Source organism: Sturnira hondurensis, unplaced genomic scaffold, assembly GCF_014824575.4.
Source record: "Sturnira hondurensis isolate 20B ecotype Veracruz unplaced genomic scaffold, ASM1482457v3 Scaffold0006437, whole genome shotgun sequence".
Taxonomy (NCBI): domain Eukaryota; kingdom Metazoa; phylum Chordata; class Mammalia; order Chiroptera; family Phyllostomidae; genus Sturnira; species Sturnira hondurensis.
The window spans coordinates 11,533,614-11,560,652 of record NW_028079068.1 but is presented as its reverse complement, the minus strand read 5'-3'; the positions used below and the strand labels follow the sequence as shown (position 1 = coordinate 11,560,652).

Below are 27,039 nucleotides of genomic sequence, written 5' to 3'. Positions count from 1 at the left end.
TCAGCTCAAAACGGATAAGATGGTCATTAAGCACTGTCCATTAAAATTGAGACTTTAGCCCTGGCTGGGTGGCTTAGGTTGGTTGGAGCATCATCCTGTACACCAAAGGGTTGTGGGTTCAATTCTCAGTTAGGGCACATACCTTGGTTTTGGGTTTGCCTTGTATATGCAGTGTGGTCAGGGCATGTAGAGGAGGCAAACAACTGATGTGTGTCTCTCTCTTTCATCAATAAAAAACATTCCCCGGCGAGGGTTTTATTTTTTTTAAAGAAACAAATCTGGTTTATGACAAGTCAAAGTAAAGGGACTTTAAAGAGGCAACCCAGTTAGTATGTGTCCCTACAAATGTGGAGCTACAGCGAGCTGGGGTCTGACTCTTCCTTGCATTAGTTTCCCCTTGCTGCTGCAACAAATTAGTGGCTTAAAACAATGCAAATTTATTATCTTACCATTCTTGAGGTCAGAAGTCTCAGTAAACTAAATTCTAGGTGTCAGCGGGGCTGTATTCCTTCCAGACGCTTCAGAGAAGAGTCAGCTTCCTTGCCTTCTCCACCTGCTAGAGGCAGTCCACATTCTGTGCAGCATCAGCCTCACCTCCGCCTCTGGCATCACATCCTCTACACTCTCCTGCCTCCTTCACTTGTCAAGGCCTCTAGGATCACACTGGGCCCACCTGGAGGATCCAAGATCATCTCCTCATTTTAAGATCCCTTTTCCACAGTCCTTTTTGCCACATAAAGTAACACAGTCACAGGTTCTAGGGATTAGGTGTGAACATCTTTCAGGTGGGAGGGCTCATTATTGTGGGGGCAACTTTGCCTGCAAACTGCCCCCATCCGCCACAGATGAAAGTGATGCTACCAAGACTTGATCTGCTTGGGGAGGGAAGGTGGCAGATCTCTCAAAGGGGAAGGCCCAAGAGCCCTTCCTCTATGGTCTTTTATTGGGTTCAAGAATGCAGGTAAGGATCAAACAATAGATAGCATTCAAAGAACTATGAGGACTTATTCTCAGTCAGAGTCAAATAACTAGAGAGCCAGAAAACTTTGAGGAACAATCTTCTAGCTTGGACCCTTATCATTTAAATGAGAGCATTCTAAACAAAGCAGGTTTCACAGGATTTTACATATTCTTTCTTAGGCCTGATCACCCCAGATTCCGCTCTAGCCAGCAAAGGGCTGCACCGCCTTCCCAGTCATAGGTTTTTAGGCTTAAGTGGATTACAGCCAGGAAGTGCTTCTCCGAGACAGAATTGGGGACTTGAGCTATGTCAGAATAGCTGGGGGGCAAGGGTCCATCACTCCCTCTTTGTTGCAGCAACCCAAGTCCTTCCATGAGGGCCTCCCAAGTGATCGTGTCTGGCTTAGGTTGCCCCTCCTCTGAGGGGTCGTACCCATCTCTGACTAAAAGACCATGCATTGGGGGCAGGGGACAAGCTTTGTCTCCTTAGAGGCTCGCACTCTGGAGGTCGCTCACTCAGCCTTAGCCATGGAGGGTAGATATAACTCCTGAAACCAGGCAGAGCTCTTTCCAACACATTATTCTGCCAAAAACACCTGAGGACTCCCTGTTGGTTAGCAGCTGGAAGGTGAGCCAGAGAGGCAGCCCCATTGGGAAATCAGGGCAGTCAGAGCAAAGGATGTCGTAGTGTTTTCTGGAAGGTTTTCTTAGGCTCCGCCGAGGAAGAAATGCCAATCAGCCACAAAGTTAGGCAGTATAGAGCCTTACTAGGGTTTGCGCACCCAGGTGACATCCTCCAGTCTGCAAAGTGAGGCCAAAGAAATCGCGCCCCAGCAGGGAATGTGGCGGGGTTTTATTTTGGTTGGCTCTCTTCGTGGGAGCTGGGGATTGGTTCCCTTTGAACAAAGTGGCAATATATCATTGGTGGTCTCCTTGGGCTCGGGTTGCTATTCGGATATCCGTTTTGGCAAAACCCGCCGTTTCAACTCCCCAGTTTGATGTCAGCCATCTTTTCTGGGTTGTAGTTCAGCCGCCATTTTGTCCTGTCCTGCCCATCCTGACATTTTCTATGGAGCAGACAGAGCAGACGATGTGTGAGTGAGAGAAAAGGAATATTCAGGTAGTGTGAGAGGCAGACAGGCCTCAGAGGAACATAGCCAAGTAGCCATCGTCAGGCACTGGGGAAAGAGCAAGCAATGAGCTAGATCAGTGCTCTTCAGTCTGAGGGCTGGATCTGGTCTGCAGGCTGTTACCTGTCTATGATATTGAACCAAAAGTAAGCTTTTAGAAAATGTTATCAAAGTTTGACAGAATAATTTTATGTCTGTAGAATATGATCATTTAAGGTGTTTTATTTTGTGTCTTTTTTATTTCATTTTACTAGAAATTTATTTGTACTATATATTTTCAAAACTACTAATTGGTCTATGGCACATTGGAAAACACTGAAAATGACTGCTTTCTTTTTCTTTAATACACACCCAAGCCTGGCTCTCCACCATGGGTCGTTTTTCAAGAAACCCTGAGCTAGCACAGAGTGTATCACTCACAGAAAGGAATTCCAGGTCCCCCTAGGAATATCCAAGGAACCAAAATTCACTTTAAACACCTTCCAGGCCAGTGACTTCCATACCAACTCTGAACACTATCAGTACATTAAGAACTTTCTAGGTCCCCTTATGCTCCTCCCACATCATGCTCCAACTCCAGAGGCTGGGCAAGCTAGGAGAAGCTAAGGAGCATGAAGCCGGGAAAAGGGATGGAGCCTGTCCACAACCCAGGGAGTAGCCATCCTTTGGCCACCCTCAGGGCCTAGTTGCCAATTCAGTGCTCAACTGAAGGCACAATAAATGCACCGAAGGGGCTCCAAAAGCAAAGCTGTTTAGACTGAGAACTCTGGGTCCCAGGCTCCCCAGTCCCTTTATCCTGGCAGAGCAAGAGTGACCAAAGGAGACCAGAGCAAACCCGGTACAGCATGGGACCCAAAGCAGGGCCTCTTTTAACTGGGAACTGGGTCTGAGAGTAAGTAATGCTGGATCTGAGCCTCAGGCCATGCTGGGACTAACTTCCAGTGCATAACAACAATAGGCACCAGAAAAGCAATCTATTCTACATGTCAAATCAGTGGAAAGTTACAACATCAATACCAATTCAGTGACATAATACTGGAGTATAGAAGCCAAGCAAAAGGGCCATCAAGATATTACTAAATGAATAAATAAAATCAATGTTTCCTAAAGTTTTATAATAATAAAATATTTAAAACAAATTTTTAAGGCAAACTTTTTCCTTTAATGCAGAACTTCTCGGAGTCCTTAATATAAGAACATGTTCTATGGCCCTCCAAATAGGCAAATAATAATAGGTGATATTTCCCAAACATGTATAAAGGAGGCATGTACCTGCACATATATGCATAGTACATCTCTTGGCACAAGAATTCTGCAAATACTATCAAATGAGACAAAATTACTGTTTCAGTTGGAGTTGAGTGTGACCGAAACTACTTATAGCTAGTTTGAGGAACAAAGGAATTAAATGGATGACTATCAGGAGAGTCTTCAAGACCAGGCTTGAAGGGCAAGCCATCTGGGCACAGAAACCACAGCGGGAAGAGCCCAACGCTAATGCTACTCATACTGAAATAAATCAATTCCCAAACATCTCTACTTCCTTATGTAATGATTATTTGTAAGCATTCCTTATTTGAAATGCTTACAAATAATCAGTGACAAAATGAAACAACGCTGCAAAAGATGAGCCAAATTCTATAAAAAAGAAAGAGTGTTGCACAGATACAGTTCTAGAAGGAAATACAATAAAATATTAGCATTTTTCTGCATTATAGAGTAATAAGTCATTTTTATTTTCTTTATATACATGAATTACATTTGTAATTACAAAATTAAATATTTTTAGAACTACCTTTGTCAAATCTAAAAGAAAAACTGTTGTAATGCGAAAATTTTGTGTCAAAGTACATGTTCACAATGTTCAAATAGTTCTTGAGTTCGTAAACTTTGGTAATGAGTTTTTCTAATTATTAGGTGATCATTTAATTCTATATACCTGAGGACTTATGATATAATAAATATTTTTAAAGCTCTTTCTTGTTTTTTACATGAGTAATTGGACATTATATAGAAATCACAATTCCAGTAAGTTTTTGGTATTAGGAGTATACCAAATCCCTGTTGTCAGTAATCAGTGTATTCCCATGCGTTGGCACAATGGTTGGCTCTTATATAAAGAGGAGCTCTAGGTGCTGTTTGCATATAATTTCAGACAAGACCACTTTGAGATAACTTCACTTTTTCTAAATGCAATTAGCTTTTTATTAAAATAGCAAAATAAATATTAATAAATCTATTCCTTATTAAAAAGTAAATAGGATTAACAACGACAAAACCTCACAATGCTATCCTAAATAAAACCAATCAAAAGTGAAATAAAAACAGCAATTATAATCTGTTGTTTTAAAATAGCAACAAGTAAGAGACTACATATCAAAACTTTTGAGATGCAAAGTTGTGCTCAGAGGTAAAGTTATAGCCTTATATGTCCTGTTATTAAATAAGAAATAAAAATAAATTAAGTCGTCAATTATAAGGAAACAATAAAATAAACTTAAGAAAGTGATAAAGAGGGAATTAATAAAGAGTAAAAATTACACTAAGGATGTTGAAAATAGAAAAACATAATTTATAAAATAGCTGTTAGTTCCTTTAAAAGACTAGCAAGTCTAATAAAGAAAGAAAAATGCAACTAAAAAGATTTGAAATGAGAAAGAAGTTATAACTACAAATATAGACAAAATGTTTTCATTACTATAGGAGTCTACTAATAAATTTTAAAATTCTGTGAAAAAGCATGATTTTCTTTTAAAATTATTATGTTTTTAATTTATACTCAAGAATTAGTAATTAACCTGTCTAAGCCAAAACCACAGAGGAAAACGTTGTTTTCAGAGATTTAACTCCAGTCACACACCCTTAAAACCAGCCTGGGTCCATGTGGTGGATGAGTTCCTCCAAACCGTCAAAGAATAGGCAATTCCTATACTCTATACTAATCTAGAGGATAGGGCACTTTTGAAATCTCATAAAAACAGAATTTAAAAATGTAAAACTATAGTCCAATTTTACATGTGAGTATAAATACAATTATCCTAAGTAAAATGTAAAAAGTTGAATTCAACATTATTATATTGAAAGAGAAAAAAACCTACACTAATGAAACAGGATGCATTTCATGCAAAAATAATCCAATATTGAAAAATTTATTTAAATAATTTATTGTAATAATAGGTCAAGGGAGTAAAACCACATGGTAACTTCTAGTATCCCAGAATATGTTTAATATAATTTAATAACAACTTTCAATAAAATGATTAGCATACTTAAACCAGGAAACAACTTTCTTCATCTTATAAAGACTTTTTTTTTACTCTAACAGCTAATATTAGAACCTGATGAAATATTAATGGCATTCCTAAAAAGTAAGGAATAAGATGAAATTAATTGCATCATTTATTTAACATATGAGGTATAAATATTGTAAAGAAAAGGAGAAAATTAATTACACTTCAAATTGTCTAGTTAGAAGAGAGTCAACTAGAAGGATTAATGAAAGAGTTCAGAAAAGTTGCCAAATACAAAAATCAGTAGGTTGACCCTGCAAGAAACAACTGGTTATAAAACATAATGAGAAAATAACTTCAACAAAGATATGAAACACCTATTAATATTATTAATAAGAAATATGTGGGATCTACAAAATTACTGAGGAATATATAAGAAACCTTCAATTACTTTGACATGTGAAAAGTTCCTGAATGGAATAATTAATATCACACAGATTGCAATTCTAACTCTACTAATCTATAACATTAAAGCAAATTCTAAACAAAATGCTAAACAATTCTAAACAATTCTAAACAAAATGCTAGTAGAATTTCTTTTGAAACCTGCCCAAAATATAAGTTTATCTTGAAAAAGAAATGTACAAGTATAGATGAAAATATTTTGAAAAAGAACAATGTTTACTCCATTAAAAAGATAATCACACAATAAAGCAAATTTTAAAATGACATTGTAAAATGACAGCAAGGTTCAGGAATAGGGAAAGATACCAAAAAATGAACAAACACATAAATAAAATCCAGAAACACTTCAAGTATATGTAAGAATTTAATATTTGATAAACATGGAATTTTCAAAACAGTGGAAGAGAGAGTTTTCAATAAACAATGATGCATCAGCTAAATAAATATTTATAGTCTTAATCAATCTATATCAAAAATAAATCTTATTTGGAGTAAAGATTTAAATCTAAAAAAAATTTAAAGAAAACATAGACAAATACTTATTTAACACTGAGACGAAGAAGACTTTTTAAAACATATCACCAAGAAGCAGAAGTCATGAAAGAAAAGATAAATTTATGTAAATGAAAAATGTAATATTTTTGTATATCAAAGACATCATGAATTAAATTGATACATATATGACAAGGGGGAAAATGTCTGCAACTTACAAAATAAACAAATGGGTAGTGGTTGTAATATATAAACAGCTCTTACAAATCAATAAAAAGTGAACTCTCAAAAGAAAAATTAGCAGATTGTTTATTCCTTCAACAGATATTTATTGTGCACCTAACATGTGCCAATATTGTTCTAGGGGCTGGGGATACAATGTTGAAGAATCTAGACATCCAGACACAGTCTCTTCACATACGCACACACAAAGTAAATAAACAAATAAATAAAGTTACAAATTGAGATAAGGAATCCAAGTAAAGAACTGAGATAGTAAATGGGAGGTCAGAGGCTACTTTCAATCAATGTTGTTGGCAGACCTTTCTTAAGATGATGTATTTCAACTGTTATCTAAAAGACAAGGTTGTGGTGGGGGAGAGGATAGCCAAGGAGAAAAGCTTAAGCAGAGATACAGCATTTACTAAGCCTCTGAGGTGCGGAAAAGATCTAGGCATGTTGGAGGAAGAAAGCAGTGTGGTTGCATCATAGGCAATAAACAGCGCAGCATACGTGGGGGTAGAGATACAGGGCAGGGTCAGATTATGCAGGACTCTATGAGTCATGTAAGGAGTTCAGATTTTATCTTATGAGCAATGCTTTACTCAGTTCAATTTCTGAGTAAGGCCATTGTTACTACTCTATCAAGAAGTGGGTCTTGGGTCAAGGAGCAGGAGAAGAGACCAGGAAGGACTGGCTGTCAGGTAAGAAAAAAATACTGATGAGGATTAAGTGATAACACTGACAATGAAAAGAAGCAGAGATATAAAATACATATTTGAGGGTAAAACAGATTGATTATGCTGGTCTACTTGATGTAGGAGAGGTCATGAAAAGAATCAAAGGTGATGCCTAGATATCTAGCTTGAGCAAATGATTGGATGGTGGTGCTATTTTACTGTTTAAGGAAAAAATGGGGGAAACAAGTTTGGGATGAGAATGAGGAATTAAATTGTGGACATGTTAAGTTTGAGAGATTCGTATCACCCAAAGGAAGATATTGAGCAGCAATTAGACATTGGAGTCTAGAACTTATAGAAAAGTTCAAAGTGGAAAACAAATTTAAACTCATTAGCATAAATGCATACTTAAATCCATAAAAACTGATAAGATCATCCTGGGAAAGGACAGAGAAAGAAAAGAGGAGCCCAAATGAAGGTGAGAAACCTCAACTATTCAAATTTAGGCAGGAAATAGGTAGCATAATGCTGAGGAGTGATCAGTGAAACAAAAAAAACAGGAGAGAGCAACGCCTTAGATATGAATAAAAAACATTTAAAGAAACAAAAACTAATCAAGGTGAGGACAGGAAATACCCTTTTGGAGAGAGTAATATGGAAGTGACTGGTGATCTTTTTTTTAATTCTTTTTTTAAAGATTTTATTTATTTATCTTTAGAGAAGAAGGGAAGGAGAGAAGGAGAGAAATATCAATGTATGGTTGCCTCTTGTGAGTCCCCTGCTGGGAACTGGCCTGCAACCCAGGCATGTGCCCTGACTGGGAATCGAACTTCGATCATGTGGTTTGCAGGCCCACGCTCAATCCACTGAGCTACACCAGCCAGGGCAGGAAGTGACTGGTGATCTTAACAATATTTTCAGTGGTGGTGATGGGGGAGTCACCTCATAGATAGGTTAGAAAACAGAAGCAATATATAAGGATAATTGCATAAAGAAATTTGGTTACGAAAGAGAACTGAGAAATGTCACTGATGGAAGAAAAGATGCACACAAGGGGATGCTTAGTTAGGATGGTGGACACTGGAGCATGTCTGCTATCTGATGGGAACGATTCATTCGAGACAGAGTGATGGTAGAGAGGAAGGGGATAACCTAAGGAGAAAAGTTCTTGAAAAGGCAAGGGGTAGGGGGTGAGATCCAGACCTCAAGAAGAGGAACTAATCTTTGAAACTTCCTTCATAGTCAAAAAAAGGATGAAGATGGTTACCAAGGTACCTGGAGGTTATACCTTGGATGAAGCGGGTGCGGGGGTCTGGTGGTGAAAGCTGAGGAAGTTTTTATGTAATACCTTCTATTTTCCAAATGAAATTTGAAGTAAACTGGGAGGAAGGGATCAGAAAATTTTGAGGAGGGACTAAAAAGTATAAATAGTAGTTTTAGAAGTGGGAAACTAACACTACAATAGGAACAATAGCACCAATTTGAAGTTTGAGATAACAAATTCAAAGTAAAACTGGTTGGCTACATTGTGTGCTTTTCTAGAAGAAAATGCTTATCCCAGTCAGGCACATGGAAGGCAAATGGTAAAGTTCATCCAGCATTGTGGAATTTTACAGGGAAGTAAATTGGAAAAAACTCAGGTTCAAGATTGGTGAAAGCATTGTTTCAAGGAGGATGATTGTAATGATGGATCATGGGATCTAGGCTAGAAAGGAAGGACATGAATCCAAGGGGCTGATACATAGTGGAAAAAAATAATGAATTAGCTGTCAGTGAACAAGGGAGCCAAGATAGGACAATGGTGATCAGAGTGGAATGTTTCACATTGTGTTAGCTCAGGTCCCCTTGGAAGCAGACACCAAGACAGGGTTCAACTTGTAAGGGTTTTATTGAGGGAACATTACACTGGAGTATAAAGGGAAGGAATTAGAAGGAGGGGGAGGCCTTCATACCATAATGGAAGTCTGACACCTATGAAAGGAGACAGGGATTGGGCAAGAAGGGCCTTAGACTGCACGCAACACAGTTCTAAGAAAGTCTCAGCCAGGCTGCTGAGTTCCCACGCCAAAGTTGTTCATTAGAGGAGTCCAGCGTTCCACATGAATGGACCATCACTAATATCCTCACTGTGCTCAGTCTTGCACAGGGAATAGGCTGATAGTCTGGGAGAAGCACTCTTCAGTGCAAACCCAGCAGAAGTGAGTTCCCTGGGGTGGCAGTTCAGAGGTGTGGGAGCAAGGACTGATTCCCAAGAAATGGTCAGTGGAGATGAAGTTACAGGAGGGGACTGGATATTAGAGTTCAAGTCCAATCACAGTAACGCATTACACAGCTCCAGATTGCGTCGATGGCCCCAGTCACTGAGGATTTGTGCACTATGAAAACAATCTTCTGGCAGATGGTGGAGGGGTTGGGGGTAGCGACCCGGTGACAGGATTTGAGATGGCAAAGACTAAAATGGGAGCTAGTCTTTGAAGAAATAATAGTGAAAGCAACTGACTAAGTAGTTGATAAATTATGTGGAGGGAAAGAGGGTGGTATTCACAGGGGTGTCCAACTTTAGGTGTCTCTGCACCACAATGTAAGAAGAGTTGACTTGGGCCACACATTAAATACATTGCAACATGTAATCACAAAAAAATCTCATAAAGTTTTAAATTTACAATTTTGTGTTGTGCCACATTCACAGCCATCCTGAGCCTCATGAGGCCTGTGGGTCACAGGTTGTACATCCCTGGTCCAGGGGCAAGATTCTCAGACACCAGGATTTTGGCAGGCAGCATGAAGATGTAACGCTCTGAGAGTAGCAAAAACTAGCAAGAAAACCATCCTCTCCACCCACTGGGCCCTAAGGCACATGGTCCTCCCGAGGGTCTGCGGAGGGAGTTTGGGGGTAAACCAGGTTTCGCCAAAGCCGGGGGGGGGGGGGGGGGGTCTGTGAAATCCGCAGGCACGGGGGAGCTTGCTGATGACACAGGGTCTGGAGGGCGGGCTGGCGGGGGGCACAGAGGCGAGTTGCGGTGAGGCGCCTGAGGTACTCGAGCTTTGTGCAGTGCTGGCGTCATCCCGCCGGTGGCCGGGAGGTGGCACTCATGGGGGCGCGGGCTTCCGTAGGCCCCGGGCGGCAAGCTGGCGCTCCCGGGCAGCGCCCCCGCGGAGCTTAGGGCGGCAGCTGGCGGCGGCCTGGCGCGTGGTGACAGCCGCAGCCCCAGAGGGGCAGCGGCTCCCCGGGGCAGCCGTGCGCGTGGCGGCAGCGCTGCGGGACGACGGCTTCCCGAGGCTTCGGCCGCACGGGCGGCAGCGGTCCCCAGGGAGAAAGACAAAGACACGCCGGTTAGAAACGGGACTACCCAGCACCGGCGCCTCCCAGCTGATCAAAAAAGTCGCAAACCCAAACTCGTGTGATGGCATTTCCGCCCAACAGGTTGTCTGGCTGTCACTTTGACACAGGAGATAACTTGTGTTGACCAGAAGGAAACAGCAGCCAATTGAAGTCGCATACATGTTTTAGCAATTTAAGAAAATGAATCAAAGCTCTTAAATTTTTGAGTACTCTTTGACGCAGAAATTCGAGTTTCAGAATTCTCCCTTAAATAATAATCATGAATAAATACAAAATTTTCATACAGGGTATTCAGTGACACATCTATAATAGCAAAAAAATTAAAGAAAAACTGGGAATATCCTGTAACGAATAATAAGGGTTCATTAGATTGTCTTTTTCTTATAATGCATACTGACCAGCTGTTAAAGTAATGTTGAGGAATAATACTTAATCATATGGGAAAGTATACTAAATGGAATAAAATCAGTTTCATCTTCATTTGTAGTGTATATACACTTAAGTGTCTACACAACACACTACACATGTACAAAGTAATGGAGAAAAAGACTCCAAAATGTTAACTGGTTATCTCCAGGTGATGAGGATGCAGATAATCTTTATTTCCCAAATTGTATATGATATTTTATTTTTATGATAAAAATACAAGTTAATTTAATAAAAGGAATTTTACTCCATTCTTATGTACCCACTCAAACTTCCTCCCAATTGAAATGTATTAAATCTAGTTATTTTATATTGTGTAGCAAAGTGGTGGACATCAAAAAATTTTAAGAATTAATGGTCTGCAGAAGTACTTTATGTTCGTCAAAGGTTCTAAGTAAATCTCAATATTACCGAGCAAGTTTATCCCTTAACCATTACACAGTTTATCAAAACTGCTCCCTTTTGTGAGTTATACCTCATTTTATTCTATTAAACATTTCTACTCCAGAGGGGGAAAAAAATGCTTTCCAGGCTTCTAACATCTAATTTGGTTTGTTATCTCCACAGACCTGGGAACACAAACTTTGCTAACAACAGAAAAAATAGCATATTTTAAAACAAATCTTTTAAGTACCAATGTTTTAACAATGTATTCAATAATTTTTAACTTGAAAGACTTTCGTAGGAGCAAAACTAAACTATTACAATTAAACTATAGTCTATACTTAACATTTTGGTCTTCCAATCACAACGAATTAAAAAATTCTGGAAGTTATTAATATCTAGGGAGTCTGTTTTTGCTAAACCTTATTCCAGGAAAATATAATGATGAAAATAAAATTATACTAGTATGACGCAGAGGCAGGGTTCCAGGGCTTTGTTTCTAAATTGACAGGAGATACATCATAAGTTCCGAGGATGTTTTAAGCTAAAGCGACCTCAGAGTTGTCAGGCTGATTTTACCTAATGATGAGTAAACCTAAGTTCAGAATGTTGATTGGAATGTTACTTGAACCACACCACCCTACAAGTTTCCTTCCGTCTGAAGGTACTGGATAAAAATTATCATGTATAAATGCATACCTTTAGTAAAAAAAAAAATCAGAAATAAAATTTACAAAGCGGACAAATCCAAGAGGCTAAAAGTTCATTAATCAACTGTTTCTGAATAAAAAGGAAGCTGTGTGGGCTTTCATCTCTCCAAAACCCTTATCACCAAATGATTTAACATAACAGGATTAAATACAGATAAAATGGAAGAGCATTTATGTTTGGTGCTATACAGCTCAACTTGTTATCCACACAGCGATTTCATTTTAATTCGGTATTTCTGAGTGAGCATTGTCTTAAATACTGCTCATTTATTTGAGAAGCTCTGTCTAGAAGAACATTACCCTCAGAGTAAAGGAACTCAGAGCCTGGGGCTAACTCGAAACCCCAAACCACCCCACCCACCACTCTGAAGTCCTTCTAAAGCTTTCCTTCCCACCATATTCTTCATATGAGCTTTTTAATTTCTTGTCAATCCTTTGCTCAAATTCACCCTGAGCACCCCATTATCTCCACACTAGCTAAATTATTGTTTTTCAACTGTTCAGGGGAGTTAAAAACCAGTCTGAGATTCTGATTAAAGACATGGACTCTGTCCTCCAGAAACTTGCACAGAAATGCATATACCATATACTTTATCTCACTGCCTAGAAACTGACTTCCTGAACATAAGCAAACCTCCCCCAAAACAAAAAACATTATTTAAAAAGGATTGTGCCTCCCTCACATTAGTTTTTTGTGAAATAAAAATTGTTGATTCCCGAAAAAGATTTAAAAAATTCTAACTGCTCAGTAGTAAATTTCAGTGAATTTTGGCTTATTAAGTTGAAACCATGATATGGCGTTTGACACAGCAACAAATACATCATCTCTGATAATCAAGTGCAACTTCTTTCTCCAGGGCAACAAATGCTGAAATCCTAGACCCAAAGGTACAGAGCACAAAAGCAGAATTCCATAGCACGCTTTGTCATGTTATGGTAGCCTATGTACTAGAACACTAACTTCCTCCAAGAATTTCAAGTTAAAGTCACATTATTCCCTCTATCTTCAAATTCATTTAAGACTTCTGGAGAGTCAGCAAATTTCTGTATGGGAGAGAAAACACATATTCTGTTCCTTGGAATATTCATATTCTTGGCAATACCTCTTGGAAAGGTGGTGACAACTGTTGATATGAAAAACAGGAAGGCACAATGATGCGTGGCTATCCTTTGCTCATTAGCAGGACCACCATGATGCATGCTTTAAAATCATAGGTACACATCTGCCCTCAAAGTGCTGTCATTTTTTTCTCTTGTTTGAATATTTATTAAAGAAACACAGACAGGAGAGAGAGAATTTAAAAGATGTTAATGCCCAGGTAGGTGTGGCTCAGTGGCTTGAATTCTGGCCTGTGAACCAAAGGGCTGTGGTTTGATTCCCAGTCTAGAACACATGCCTGGGTTGCAGACCAGGTCCACAGTAGGGGGCATACGAGAAGCTACCACATAATGTTGTTTCTCTCCCTCTCTTTTCCCCCTCTCCTCCCCTCTAAAAGTAAATAAATATTTTTTTAAATGACACCCTTTCCAATTTCCAAAAATCATCCCAAAATGGAATTCTTTGATGGCATCAGAGAGCACGTGAAAACATGAAGCTCAATGCACTGAGAGGTACAATAGTTTCATCCATTCGTACACTGAACAGAAATGGCATAGTGCACACTTTCAGAAGCACTGCCTCGATTCTCTTTCACAGACTGTATTTAAGAACCTTGGCACCAAAGTATTTGACTCTCCACGTCCCCAACATACACTATTATTTCCCAACCAACGTTTTTGTTTTTGACATTTCACCCACCAAAAAACAAAGTCATCTTCCTCTCATCTAGTCAAATGATGCCCATCCCTTGAGACCCAGACCAAAGCCATTCTGATATGCTTTCCCTCATTACTGCAGTCTGAAATAATTTACCCATTTTCTTAATTCCCACAGTTTGCTATCCATGCATCTTCTCAGAGTGGTCCTGAGACCACCAGCTTCAAAATTACACCATGATCTGTATTTTTGCAAACACCAGAGAAAGCTGTGGCAATTTTTCCTCTGTTTTCACAAATCTGTTTTGCAACTCTTAAAAGAGTAAGTCATCCCCGCATGCATGGAGAGGGGAAGGCCAACAAGGCTTACTGTTACTGGAGTGACCAACTGACTCATCTCATTTGTCCTTTCTATACGCATTTTCACAGAAAGTTTTGATTTGTCAATTGTGTACTTGTCAGGTCTGTAATGTCATTGTTGATTGCTGAATTCACCATCATTATATGTCCACCCCTGTGTTTTTCAATCATTGCCTCCCAATTCCATGGCCATCCTACTGTTCTAAGGCTTCAGATGCTATTTTCTAAATAGCATTACACTCCATGAGAAAAAAATTTAGACAGAACCTGAAATGAAGTTAAGCATGATTAGATGGAAAGGACTACAACTGACAGCATTTGCTCAGATAAGATACAAAGTTACACATACATTCTACAGCTGAGCAGCAACTTGAAGATCACCTCTTCTATTAGACTGACATTACAGATGGAGGAACTGTGGGAAATGCAGCATTTTGAAGCAAATAAACTAACATTTGATAAAAATCTAAATTTCAAAAACAAAATAGTAGCTAAATCATGTAAAGCCCCAATTGTCCTAATTAGCCCACAGATTCAACATTAAGGATAAATTAAGGAGTTAAAAGAATTAAAGAATAAAAAATGTAAAAGATGTGATAGATCAGACATCTATAGAAAGAGGACAAAAGATTTCCTCTGACATTTTAAGTATCAAGATGACCTGAACTCACCACTAGTCACATTAATTAATGTTATTTATTTACATATATGCCAGGCATTAGGGTGTTTTACATACATTAGCACAATTTTATTAACCTCTAATGGAAAAAAATGTACTAAAGAAGATAGTCTATGGTGACTTTGTAAGAAAAGAAACCGAGAAAGAAGAAAGCAAAAACTGCCCATGCAGCTGCACCTTGGTCTAACAGAAAGGATGCTCTAAAAACCGAAAAATATCTGGTCTGAGTGACAAGTACAGGGTGGGGCAAAGTAGGCCTACAGCTCTTTGTATAGAAAATAATACATAATGAATTAAAATAATGCGCAAATAAACTGTTTAGCTTACTCACAACTATAAACCTACTTTTGCCCGATCCTGTATACTCCTGTGGGAAACATAAATGTATCACACTACAAGAGCTGATATATTGGTCAGAAAGCTGACTCAATGCTCATCTAACAACCTCATGATTATAATTAAGTTTTCCAAGCAGATTTGCCTACTGGGAGAAAATACATTGAACCATAAAGATGAGAAGCAAGTGTGCCTGATCCCTCTCATTGCAAATTTTAAAAACTAGCATTGCAGTAATTATACCCCATTATCTATGAGGCTAGTTAGTGTGACACAGTCTTCTCAGACCCAGTCACCTTGCTAGATGAACCAATAATCAGGGCCAATCTTAGAACGAAGTGACCACATCAAAGTTACCTGCGAGGCCTGGCAGGGAGGGCTAGCCTGCCCTCTCTGTCTTGCTCTTCATCATCTTCAAACTACAACACTGTATGACTTCAAACATGTACATGCAACCACACACGCACACATGCACACAAAAGAACCATTTAATTAGAAACAGAAATGATGGAAAAAGGAGGAACAAAACATAGTGTTTTTTCTCCATGTTCCAGAGTACCACCTTGTGAATTTAGAATTTAGTTTTTACAGAGGATAAGGCTGAGTGTGTGGGGTTTTTTAAAAAACATTTTATTTATTTATTTTTAGAGAGGGGAAGGGAGGGAGAAAGAGAGGGAGAGAAACATCAAGGTGCAGTTGCCTCTCCTGTGCCCCTTGTTGGGGACTTGGCCCACAACCCAGGCACATGCCCTGACTAGAATTCGAACCAGCAACCGTTTGGTTCGCAACCCAGCACTGAGCCACAACAGCCAGGGCTGAATGTGTTTTTTAATGGCACAAACAAACAAGTATTTGTCTCACTTTTAAAAGAATTAGTCACCAAAACAAAAAAAATTCAAGTAGAACTTGGACATAAAACATCAAAATATTTCCCATGTCTACAAATATATACAATACGCAATTACTCAGTGTTTTTTTTTTTTCCTGTTTGGGGTGTTTTCATCATTGTTTTCTGACAACATCTCCAAAGAAGGGAGATCTATATACAGCAAGGTCCTAACATGCCATCACAATTCCTGACAAAACTTGCAGTCAATATCTTACACCAAGAAATACAAAGTCAGAATGCAGTAAGAACCAGTAAGACCTCATGTCAAGGGTTGAGGATAATACACACAAAACCTACACTAATGCTATGTACCTCAAGAATACAATCTGCCCTGGCTGGTGTGGCTCAGTGGATTGAGCGCGGGCCTGCGAACCAGACAATCGCGGTTCGATTCCCAGTCAGGGCACATGCCTGGGTTGCAGGCCAGTTCCCAGTTGGGGCCAGTTCCCAGCAGGGCATGCACGAGAAGCAACCATACATTGATGTTTCTCTCCCTCTCTCCTTCCCTTCCTCTCTAAAGATAAATAAATAAAATATTTAAAAAAAAAAAAAAAGAATACAATCTTCTCTCTACTAAATGAATTTTAACTATCATGATGGTATTATTGAAAAAATACTTTTAATCTGGTTAACTTTTTTCCAATCAATAATGGACTTATAATTAATACAATTTCCAAAGAGAATTACTCAGTAAATAATACACTGAGAAGTCCTGCCATCTTTAGGGAGAATGCTGGGTAACTGAATAAGTAAATTATTTAGCCCCACTGTAAGTACTTAACCTCTATGAATGCTATCATGGAAATTTGGCATGGGACACGTTTTTTAAAAAATAATTTGTACTTTTTGGTACAGTTTCATTAAAAGATCTAAAATCAAGCAGTTGGACCTAGCTGGTATATGTAGCTCAGTATATTGAGTGCTGGCCTGCAAACCAAAAGGTCACTGGTTCAATTCTAGTCAAGGCACATGCCTGGGATGCAGGCCAGGTCCCCAGCTGGGGATGTGTGAGAGGCAACCAATCGATGTTTATCTCACACATCCATGTTTCTCTCCCTCTCCTTCTCTCTCCCTCCCCCTTCTCTGAAAATAAATAAAAAACCTTTAAAAAATAAAATCAAACAGTTCTGATAAGTACCAATAACCTCTGAAAAATAAAGCAAAAATTGCATTCACAGATAACTTGGCCAAAATAAATGAAGAATGATCGAGATTAAGGATATATTTCTATAAGATACAGTTAAAAACTATTTCAAGAAACAAACAAAAATTATTTGTTATTTTTTCATATGAGAGTGAAGTTTTAAAATTTAGAAAACATTGGTACTTTGATATTTATAAAATCATTGCTTTTCACTGGCACTGAGATATTAAACTGTTTTGTACATACCACAGAGGTTTTTACACAAGTCTAAAGGCAAATGATTTCCCTGAAAACTTCACTTGCCATTTCTTTATCAAATGGAAAAGAAAATATCCCAATAAGCTATTTTTGGTAACTAGCAGTAATTACTATACACATTTCATGTATGATTTTTTTAACTTCAACATTTATCATAAAATAAATCAATGACCACAATCTCGTTCTGGGAAGAAATGTGAAACACATTATATTGCAGATGAGGTACTCAATATGATATGCTAGAAACAAAGAACAATTTAACACTGTTCATTTCCATTAACAAAAAGTGGATATCTGAATGATAGGCAATATAGTAAAAAAATGGAAAGTTCATGGACCAAGGAATAAAAATATCTGGGTTCTACAATTTTCAGACATAGTGTTAAAACATGATAAAAAGCAAGGAACAGAAAAGTGTGTACAATATGCTAGCATTTGTGTGAAGGGAAATTATATTTATATGAGCACATATACATAAAGCAGGTCCTGAAAGCCCAAGAAACTAGTGAACTGTTGACTCTGGGGAAGAGAATGAGGGAAGTGGAAATGGAGTAGAACAAAGACTTACCTTTGACAGTACACCTCTATGTACTGTTTCTCTTACATGTACATGTTATCACCTAATAAAGTAATCTTTAAGAGACAGATGGCCTCCATTCCTGACTTCTTTACTAACTACATGTGTGACCTTGTACAATCACTTACCTCAATTTTCTCCATTTTAAAATGAGGTTATATTAAATCTCTAAAGTCCCATCTACAATTCAACAGAATTATGGCTCAAGAGAAGGCATATACAAAATGCCAGGTGGCTAAATAAAAAAAGCTTTACTTTGTGGTGACATACATAACATGACATTATAATTATTTACATTACTGCCCGCTCTGTTCCCACCAGACTATAAAAACAACATAATAAGCAAGAAAGTCTGGGAAGAAAATTCCTATTTATGAACTCAATAATGTTTATCACCTTTTTACTCTCTATCAAAAGTAAAAGTCTGAGGGGAGCCTAATGCATGGTGACAGAAGATGGTGTGAATTTATGCGGTGGACACAGTGCAACACACATCTATACCACAGAAATGCACACCTGAAACCTATATGATCCTATTAATCTACATTGCCCCAATAAATTTAACTTTAATAAAAAAGTAAAGGTCTAGTTAATTCTTTTTTATATATACAATTGCTTCTAAGATATGGACTCTCAAAATACATTTTGATAAGTGAATATTATTAAAAGCATATAAAGAGGTAGAATTTTTATGGTAGTTTAAAAATGAATCCTGAGATAGAAAAAAAAGCTTCAAAATCATTCCTTTGTTCATTCCCATAAAATTAGCCCAAAAATCTCCTAAAATCATTACATCCATAATCTTCATAAACACAACATACTAACAGAAACACTGTAGCCAAAAGTAAAGCAATACAGAAAGTTTAGACCAGTAAAAGTAAGACATGAAGAGTGAACAGAGAATGGGGACATGGGACTCCCCCATTCATAACCCTACATGCTATGGAGTACAACTGTTAGTTTAGGGTCTCAAAGGGCTTTAAACTTAATCATAGTGACACTGCAATTAAATAAAAATGCAATAGTAACAAAAGGTGAAAATGAAAAGTAAGTGTTGTTAGTTCATCAGAAGAGGAGGTCACTGTGGGTTGGGGCTATGAGTACAAATTCACAGAAGAAACAGGACTTAGAAATCTACATGACAGTGACAGCACAGTCCAAAGTGAGCAGGGGGAGTCAGTTCTGGTAGCAGGATGATAAATTACTTTTTGTCATAAATGGATTTTAAATAGTAACTTAGCAAAAATGCCAGAAATATTTTTCAAATATTAGGATGCCAAATATTCTTCATAGAATATATTACAAAGAAGCAATGACAGGCTGGCAATATATCAAGCCACTGAACAGGCTGAAATACAAGATCAATATGCATCTAGATGTAACTTTTAATAGGGCAGAGCCCTGAAGTATGAGAAAATTAGACATATAGGATGTTTGGCAACCCTCTTCCAGTATTTTCTTACAAGTATCTAGTATTATTTCCTATCACAACCTTCATTCTCAGGAGTCACCTCCACCCCAAAATACACAAAACCAGAATATAAGGAGGTGCCTGTTTTACTTTTCCATTGAATTGGGTTTGGTAAATGAAATTGAGTGCTATGGGTTTCACTGAATTTTAAAAAATGTCAAAACAGAACAAAATAAAACAAAAAAACTACCCTCAATTATCTCAGTGGTCTGGTGACCCTGTAAAGATAAAGGAATAATATCTAACCACTTCTGGAAAAATATGCAATGTAAGTTAAAGGTATCCATTATTTCATTTTCAAAAGTGTTTGTGTGTGCAACCCATGCATTCAAGTGTGTGTTTTATTGGTAACACACTATAAATCTATAAAATGTTGGAACAGTATGAGAAAGAATATCAACAAATATAAAGAAGATTAAGCAAACAAAGTCCTCAATGCAGAAAGTATATATTCTACAAATATATTCCACTATTCATTTGTTACAAGCCTTTGCCTAACTGATATTACCTTTATTCAATAGCCTCTTAATGACTTACTGAAGAATGGATGTATAACCCTGATTGGTTGGCTCAGTGGGTTGTGTGTCAACCCACAAACTGAAAGGTCACCAGTTCAATTCCTGGTCAGGGCACATGCCTGGGTTGCAGGCCAGGTCCCCAGTTGGAGGTATGCAAGAGGCAACTGATGAATGTTTCTCTCGTACATCAATGTTTCTCTTCCTCCTTCTCCCTCCTTTCTACTCCCTCTAAAAATAAATTTTAAAAGAAAATCTTAAAAAGAAAAAGAATGGGTATATAGAGGCTTGCCATAAAAAAAAATCCATATTAAAAAATAAATTTATTTTAAAAAGATTTGAAACAGGTATTAAAGTTCGATGATTTAAAATGATTCTGTGCTACATCATGTGCCTTGTGTTACTCTGACATGGACATGAGGTTTATATTAATGCCTACTATTGATAAATTTAAAATTCAAGAAATAAGAAAAAGAAACCCTTTTCAAAACATTAGAACAAAAAACTTTAAAGGATTTTCCTCATTTTACCACAGACTGTAAGATTATAATAAGTGTTCTTTTATTACAGCTATCCTCTTCTTATTCAAGTCTGTCATCATATCTATTATTGACTTCCGCTCTTAAGGGTCATAAATTAGCCATAAAATTTGGATTATTTTCCCTTCAAAAGCAGATTTTAAGTTGTATAGATCAAATGGTATACACACCTTCACTTTCAGTATTAAATCATTGATTTGTATACCAAACAGGGCTGACTTCTTAAAAGTCATTTTGTGTATCTTTCTAAATACCTCTTGACCTGGGCAGGGTAAACAGGCTGCTTCATTTCAGTTCTGGAGTTAACAAAAATCTCCTCTCAAATTCTAGTGGCTATCTAGATGGCAAGATCTAAAGTTTTACTATTAGGTTATCCCTTCAAAAAGGAGGTGAAAAGAAAGTGATTCCACTCCCAGGAATTTATCCAAAGAAACCCAAGATGCTAATTCAGGAAACTATATGCACCCCTACATTCACTACAGCATTATCTACAAGAGCAAATATCTAGAAATAGCCCAAGTGTCTATCAGTAATCAAGTGGATAAAAATACTGTGGTACATTTACACAATGGAATACTACATGGCCACAAAAAGGAAGAAATCTGACCCTTTGTGACAACATGGATGAACCTTGAGAGTATTACGCTAAGAAAAATAAGCCAGTCAGAGAAAGACAAGTACCACATGATTTCATCCATATGTGGTAGCTAATGAACAAAATGAACAAGCAAGCAAAATAGACAGACTCATAGAATATGCTGACACTTTTGGGGTTGGGGGCAGGGAGGAGGGTTGGAAAAAGAGGGATTGGAAATACAAGATAAAATATTTTAATCAACTTAAAAAAAGAAGTACTGGATAGTTAAGTAATAATAGTATTAGGCAATGTGAACTAATCCATATTGTATTATTAGAGGGATTGAGCAAAAAAGAAAAAAAGAGAGAAAAACTGAGGAACATGAAGAACAATACGGTGATTGCTGGTGGGAGTGCACAGGGAGAAATGAAAAGAGAGTACAGGGGGGATAAATGGTGATGGAAGGCGACTTGACTTGAGGTGATGAACACTGTACAGTGTTTGTACAGACGATGTGTTGTGGAATCATGTTCCTGAAACTGGTATAATTTTGTTACCTAGTGGCACCTCAATAAATTCAATGAAAAGAAAAAAGCAAATTGGGAGAAACCACTGAGGTCACAGGAACATATATGACGATGCAGGACCTAGTTTTTATTAACTGCTATTTTAAATATGCACTAGTCCAAAAGTGCAACTTGAAAAAGTAAAATTAATATATTCAATTATTTGTTCAATGTTTACTATCACCTTGTTTCCTGTAGAATCTGGCTATGGATACTAAATTACTTAAATTTATTGTATGGATTATGTAAGATTCTACTAGTTTACCCAGATGTCTTTCTCTTTTCAGAAATAGTTTCTGCTGTGGTCAAAGGCATAGAGACTAAATCACAAACAATTCCTAGACGGAGTAAAGCTATGGGACTCAACAAACCTTGTTCAGTCCAAGAATACTAATAGATTGTTTTATATTTGAAAATAAGATATTTCCTTTTTAAAGAAATAATCTTTTAAAATAGGTCCTACAGATTTTTTAAAAGACCTCTAAATAAGACCTCTAAAAGACCTCTAAATACCTCTAAATACAACAAATGGATTAGTTCACATTGCCTAATACTATTATTACTTAACTATCCAGTACTTTTTTTAAGTTGATTAAAATTTTTTTATCTTTATTGTATTTTTCCATTGCCATTTAGTCGCCTTATATATACCACCCCCAGTCCAAGTACTTCTTACAGTAGTACCAAATACATGTTCTCTTACAGATTCTATACATGGCAGTGGGTGCAGGGTATGGGAGGTAGGGTAGGGAAGGACACGGAGAGAAGATCAGTGCTAGCCAAACATCATTTTCTAAATGAAAAACTGAAATAGGAAGGCACTGAACTAAATTAAATAATAAACTAAGAGAACATGAGAAGTGCTATGTTGCTTCTATTTATTCTTCCATGTAATCTCTTCGAAACCTATGGCTGCCACAACCACATGTACAGTAATGACTCCTAAGTCTCCAGCCCCTGCACAATCTCTCTCCTACCCCTACTAGGCATCTCCAATTACATGTCCCACAAGCAATTCAAACTCAACGCACCTAAACTTGACTTCAACATTTCCCCCAGGAAGTGTTCCTTTTCCCATTCCCTACCTTTAAAAATGGTACCAGCCACCTGCCCAATCAGAATGACTAAACCTGAGAATCATACTAAATTCCTTCTTCATCTCCACTGCCTGGAAAGTTTTCCTTCTGAAATAATTATGTACCCATCTCCAGTCTCATTGTGATTACCTAAATTTAGACCTCTATCACTTCTTAGATTTCTGAAACTGGCTTCCATTTGATTTCTCCACGACAAATATTATCCTCTTATCTCCACTCCAATTCAGTCTCCTCAATGCTATCAGATATCCCTGCTCACAACCCTTCAACAGCTACCCCTAATCTTAAAAGTATAACTCAAACTACTACTAGGTACATAAATCTTTCTTGATTTGGCCATTGCTTTGTCATATATTACTTCCCTAGTCTACATGTAGTCTCATGTCTCTGTACCTACCTGGAAAGTCTTCTGCCCAACTAACTCAAAACTCAACTCAAGAAAGAACTTAGGAATTATGAAAAGCCTTCATTGATTTAAGGGAAGACTTCTCATAATTAATATTCCACTGTTGTATATCCTTATAATGTGTTCTTCTTCCATAGTACTTGAGAGGAGAAACTGAGTTTTTCTCTGTAACCCTTACACCTAAGTTTGTCTTGCACAAACTAGGAGCTCAATGTGTCTACTGAATGAATGAAGCAAGTCAACCTAACACCGTGAAATCTGAAGAATCGTCCTGAAATTCTTTTGACACCCCTGTAGGATCAATGGGAGAAAAGTTTAATTTTCTCATTATTGCTAATCTGTCCCTAGATAATATTTTAACAATTTATCTTCTATTCACAATGTTTGTTAAAATGAAATCTTTAATCTTTAAAAGGCAAATAAATACCTCATTTCAAACACAGCTCGTCCTACAAGTAATAAACACTTTAATTAGCAAATAGTACAAAGGCTTACGTCACACAAGAGGCTAAAAAGGGATCTGGGTTGGCACAGCCTAGCAAATACCTGTTTGGTTACATGCCTACAGTACCACCTATGAATCAATTTAAAAGGTAAACAAATCTAGCTGCCATCACCAAGGGCTCCCAAATCAACTATAGCTACATCGGCATTAATATGAGTGTGGGGTAATATAATTGTTAAATCCCATCCTCAGGGAAATTAATGCAAGAGGCATAAGGGAGAAACCCATTACTATTGCAGAATGTAGGAAGATTCCAGGACCCTGTAATTTCTCTGCCTTTGCTACCTCCTGCTTGCCTATACCGATCAGCTATCTATCATCTACCCACACACTCAACAAAAGTTTTTTAAGCATTACTATGTCCCAAGCATTGTGGTAGGCACAGGATCTACATAACCCTCCCTAGTTTTTTCCCCTCCCCAGTCTCTTATATAAGTCTGTTCAATGGGAAGATAGACATTAAAGAAAGCCATTCACAGATATAAGCATAATTACAAACTGTATTACATGATAAAAAATGAAACAGAACTACAGGAGAAGCATACTTTATTTTTTAATCTTTAAAAAAATTTTAATCCTCACCCAAGGGTATGTTTATTGATTTTAGAATGAGAAGAATGGAGGAAACAACATCAATCAGTTGCCTCCTGTATGCACCCCAACTGGGGATGGAAACTGCAACCTAGGTATATGCCCTGACAGGGACCAAACCCACAAACTTTTGCTGCAAGGAACAATGCTCCAGCCTACTGAGCCACCAGGCCAGGGCAAGGAGACATACTTTAAATTGTCTTTATTTAGAAGTGACATTTAAGCTGAGTCTTGAGAATAAGTTAGTCAAGTGATAAAAAGCAATGGACATACAGTAACAACAGATAGTTCTGAGAGCAGCTTGGAAGACAGATTAGAAAGGGGGTCAGTTAAGTGACTACTGCAACAGTATAGGAAAGATAAGAGTCCAAACTAAACTACTAACGGTGGAGCAGGAAAGGATCCAAATGTGAAAAACATTCAAAGGCAAGATGGACAGGCACTGATTGCTAATTAGGTAAAAAAAAAAAAAAAAAAAGTGTGTGAGAGAGAAAGAACTCAAATTATTTCCTAGGATTCTCATTAGCCTAGGTATGTGGGAGGCTAGAAGTGTGAATGACTGAGATATGGAACACATAAAGAAGGAACAAGGTTAAAGGGAAGATAAGTGTAAGTTTCTGTTGCACTTAAGATACTGGAGAAATATTCATGTGTGTCTGACTTGCAACTCTGAAAACAATGGTCTTTAAAAAATGATCCTAGAATAGGCAGGCTAGGAAACAGGTCTAGGGTATCTTCACAGAAGTGCTAAGTGATGCTCTGGGAAAAGATGAATCACTGAGAGAATATAAAACAAGAAAAGGGACTAAGAAAACTCTGACTTATATTTAAAGACCTAGTAACAAAATAAAAGCCACTGCTAAGAAAGGAAGAATCAGAGTTCACAGAAACATCAGTTCAATAAATATGAGTCAACATCCACCACCTTCTAGGTATGATGCTAGATATTAGGTATATAAGTAAAAGACAGATCTACCCTTAAGATGCTTACAGCCTAAGGGAGGGACACAAATACATCATTTCAGTATAGTTATAGATGGGGCACCTTAGAAATACACAAGGGGGAAACTCAACCAAACCCAGGAGTTCTGGAAATACACACTGGAGGAGATAGTATCTCATATAAGGTTTAAAGATTGATTAAAATCATGCAAAGAAAGTTAAGCGAGGGCAAACCAGATGAAATCAAGAAAATTATCGCAGATTTTCGGAATGCTGAGCAGGATAATGTGTTTAAAAAAAAAATCCTGGAAGAAGCCAGGAGGCTGAAGTGATTTAAACTGGAAAAAGTTACTTTCATTTATATGTGAAGTCTAATGAACAAAATAAACTGACAAAATAGAAAGAGGCGTGAATACATGGACTAGACTGACAGCTGTCAGAAGGGAGCAGGGAAGGGGCGAGAAGTGGATGAAAGAAGGTGAAGGGATCAGCCAAAGAACACACATGCATAACCCACAGACACAGACAACATTGTGATGATGGCCAGAGGGAAGGGGGTGCTGAGTGGAGGCCGGCAAAGGGGGTAAAAATAGGGGCATCTGTAATACTGTCAATATAAAAGTAAAGAAAAAAGAAAGAAGTTACTCTTAGAAGAAAAGAATAGACCCAGAAGATGGGAAAAGTGGACAAGGGGTGTTTGGTAGAAGACTTACAGGTTGGGGGTAGGGGGCGGAATGTTACAGAAGAGAGATTGGAGAAAGCTGCCAAGCTGTAAGAGGATTTGGGAAAAGAGATGGGTAAAGAGAACTTACATGAAGTTTTTTACTTTATGTAATTGTATCTTTTGACCTTAGATGACTTCTGTAAATAGTAGAAAGATTCATTATTTTCCAAAGATTCTTTGAGCTTGTCTATTTACTTTGGATATACCAGGCTGAGACCACCCAAGGTGACCCAGTTTTAAGTGATCATAAAATCTGGAAAAGGTAAATTGTAAGCATTAATGGTTGTGGAAAGGTCAAGGCATCAGACTGAGCATTATGTGATCATCGATGCCCTTCCAACTTTCAGTAGAAATGTAGAGGTAGAAAACAATCGCAGATGCTTCACAAGTGAATGGTATAGACATGACTCTATACTGTTCATTCATTGAACAACTATTTACTGGGTGCCTACTACATACTGGGAACTATCTTAGGCCCTGGAGAATCAATGGTGATCAAAACACAGATCTCCTAAGAGCTTACTGCCTAACGGAAGACAAGGAAATAGACGATTAGAGTTATAGTGAAATCAGAGCACATGGAAGTCTGACAGTAAAGGAAGGAGTAATAGACAGCGGTAACTACACTGAAAGTAGAATGGAGGGGAAGTTTACTTCTTGGCTAAATGGAATTTGAGCATGTTTGTAAGCTGAGTGGGGAAAGCTTGTGGAAAAGGAGACAGACCATAGGAAGGGAGGAAAGAGAAGAGAATAGCTGGGGGAAGTTCCAGGGAAGGAGACTGGCAAGGGTAGAATTGTTGGACTTGGAAAAGTAGAACAGTTCTTCCTCCAAACAACCAAAGGAACAGAAGAAAAAAAAAATAATTGTGAAGCAAAAGGAGAGCATAAAGAGATGTCCTCTACCCTTTGACACAGCATAGATAAGGTTTGCCTCTTATCAAGGAAGCAAAACAGGGTTAGAGGCTTCGAGGACAGTGTAAAAGTTTTGAAGTTTGCAATGTGAGAACTGGATAAATGAAGTAACTAATAATTTCCAATTTAAGATTATACAGATAATGGAAGAGGCAAT

The 27,039-nt window shown here is 37.8% G+C and overlaps 1 protein-coding gene across 3 annotated transcripts in view; it reads right to left on the bottom strand.

Annotated features, from left to right (window-relative positions):
- Positions 1-8,080: 8,080 nt before the first annotated feature.
- The window catches only part of ZNF800 (zinc finger protein 800), a 49,183-nt gene continuing 30,224 nt past the window's right edge, over positions 8,081-27,039 (bottom strand). For all 3 annotated transcript variants that reach the window (XM_037049280.1, XM_037049279.1, XM_037049278.1), the window contains exon 6: positions 8,081-10,456. In XM_037049280.1, the coding sequence (XP_036905175.1) occupies positions 10,267-10,456 (190 nt within the window). In that variant the 3' untranslated portion in view covers positions 8,081-10,266. The remainder of the gene's footprint in view (positions 10,457-27,039) is intronic.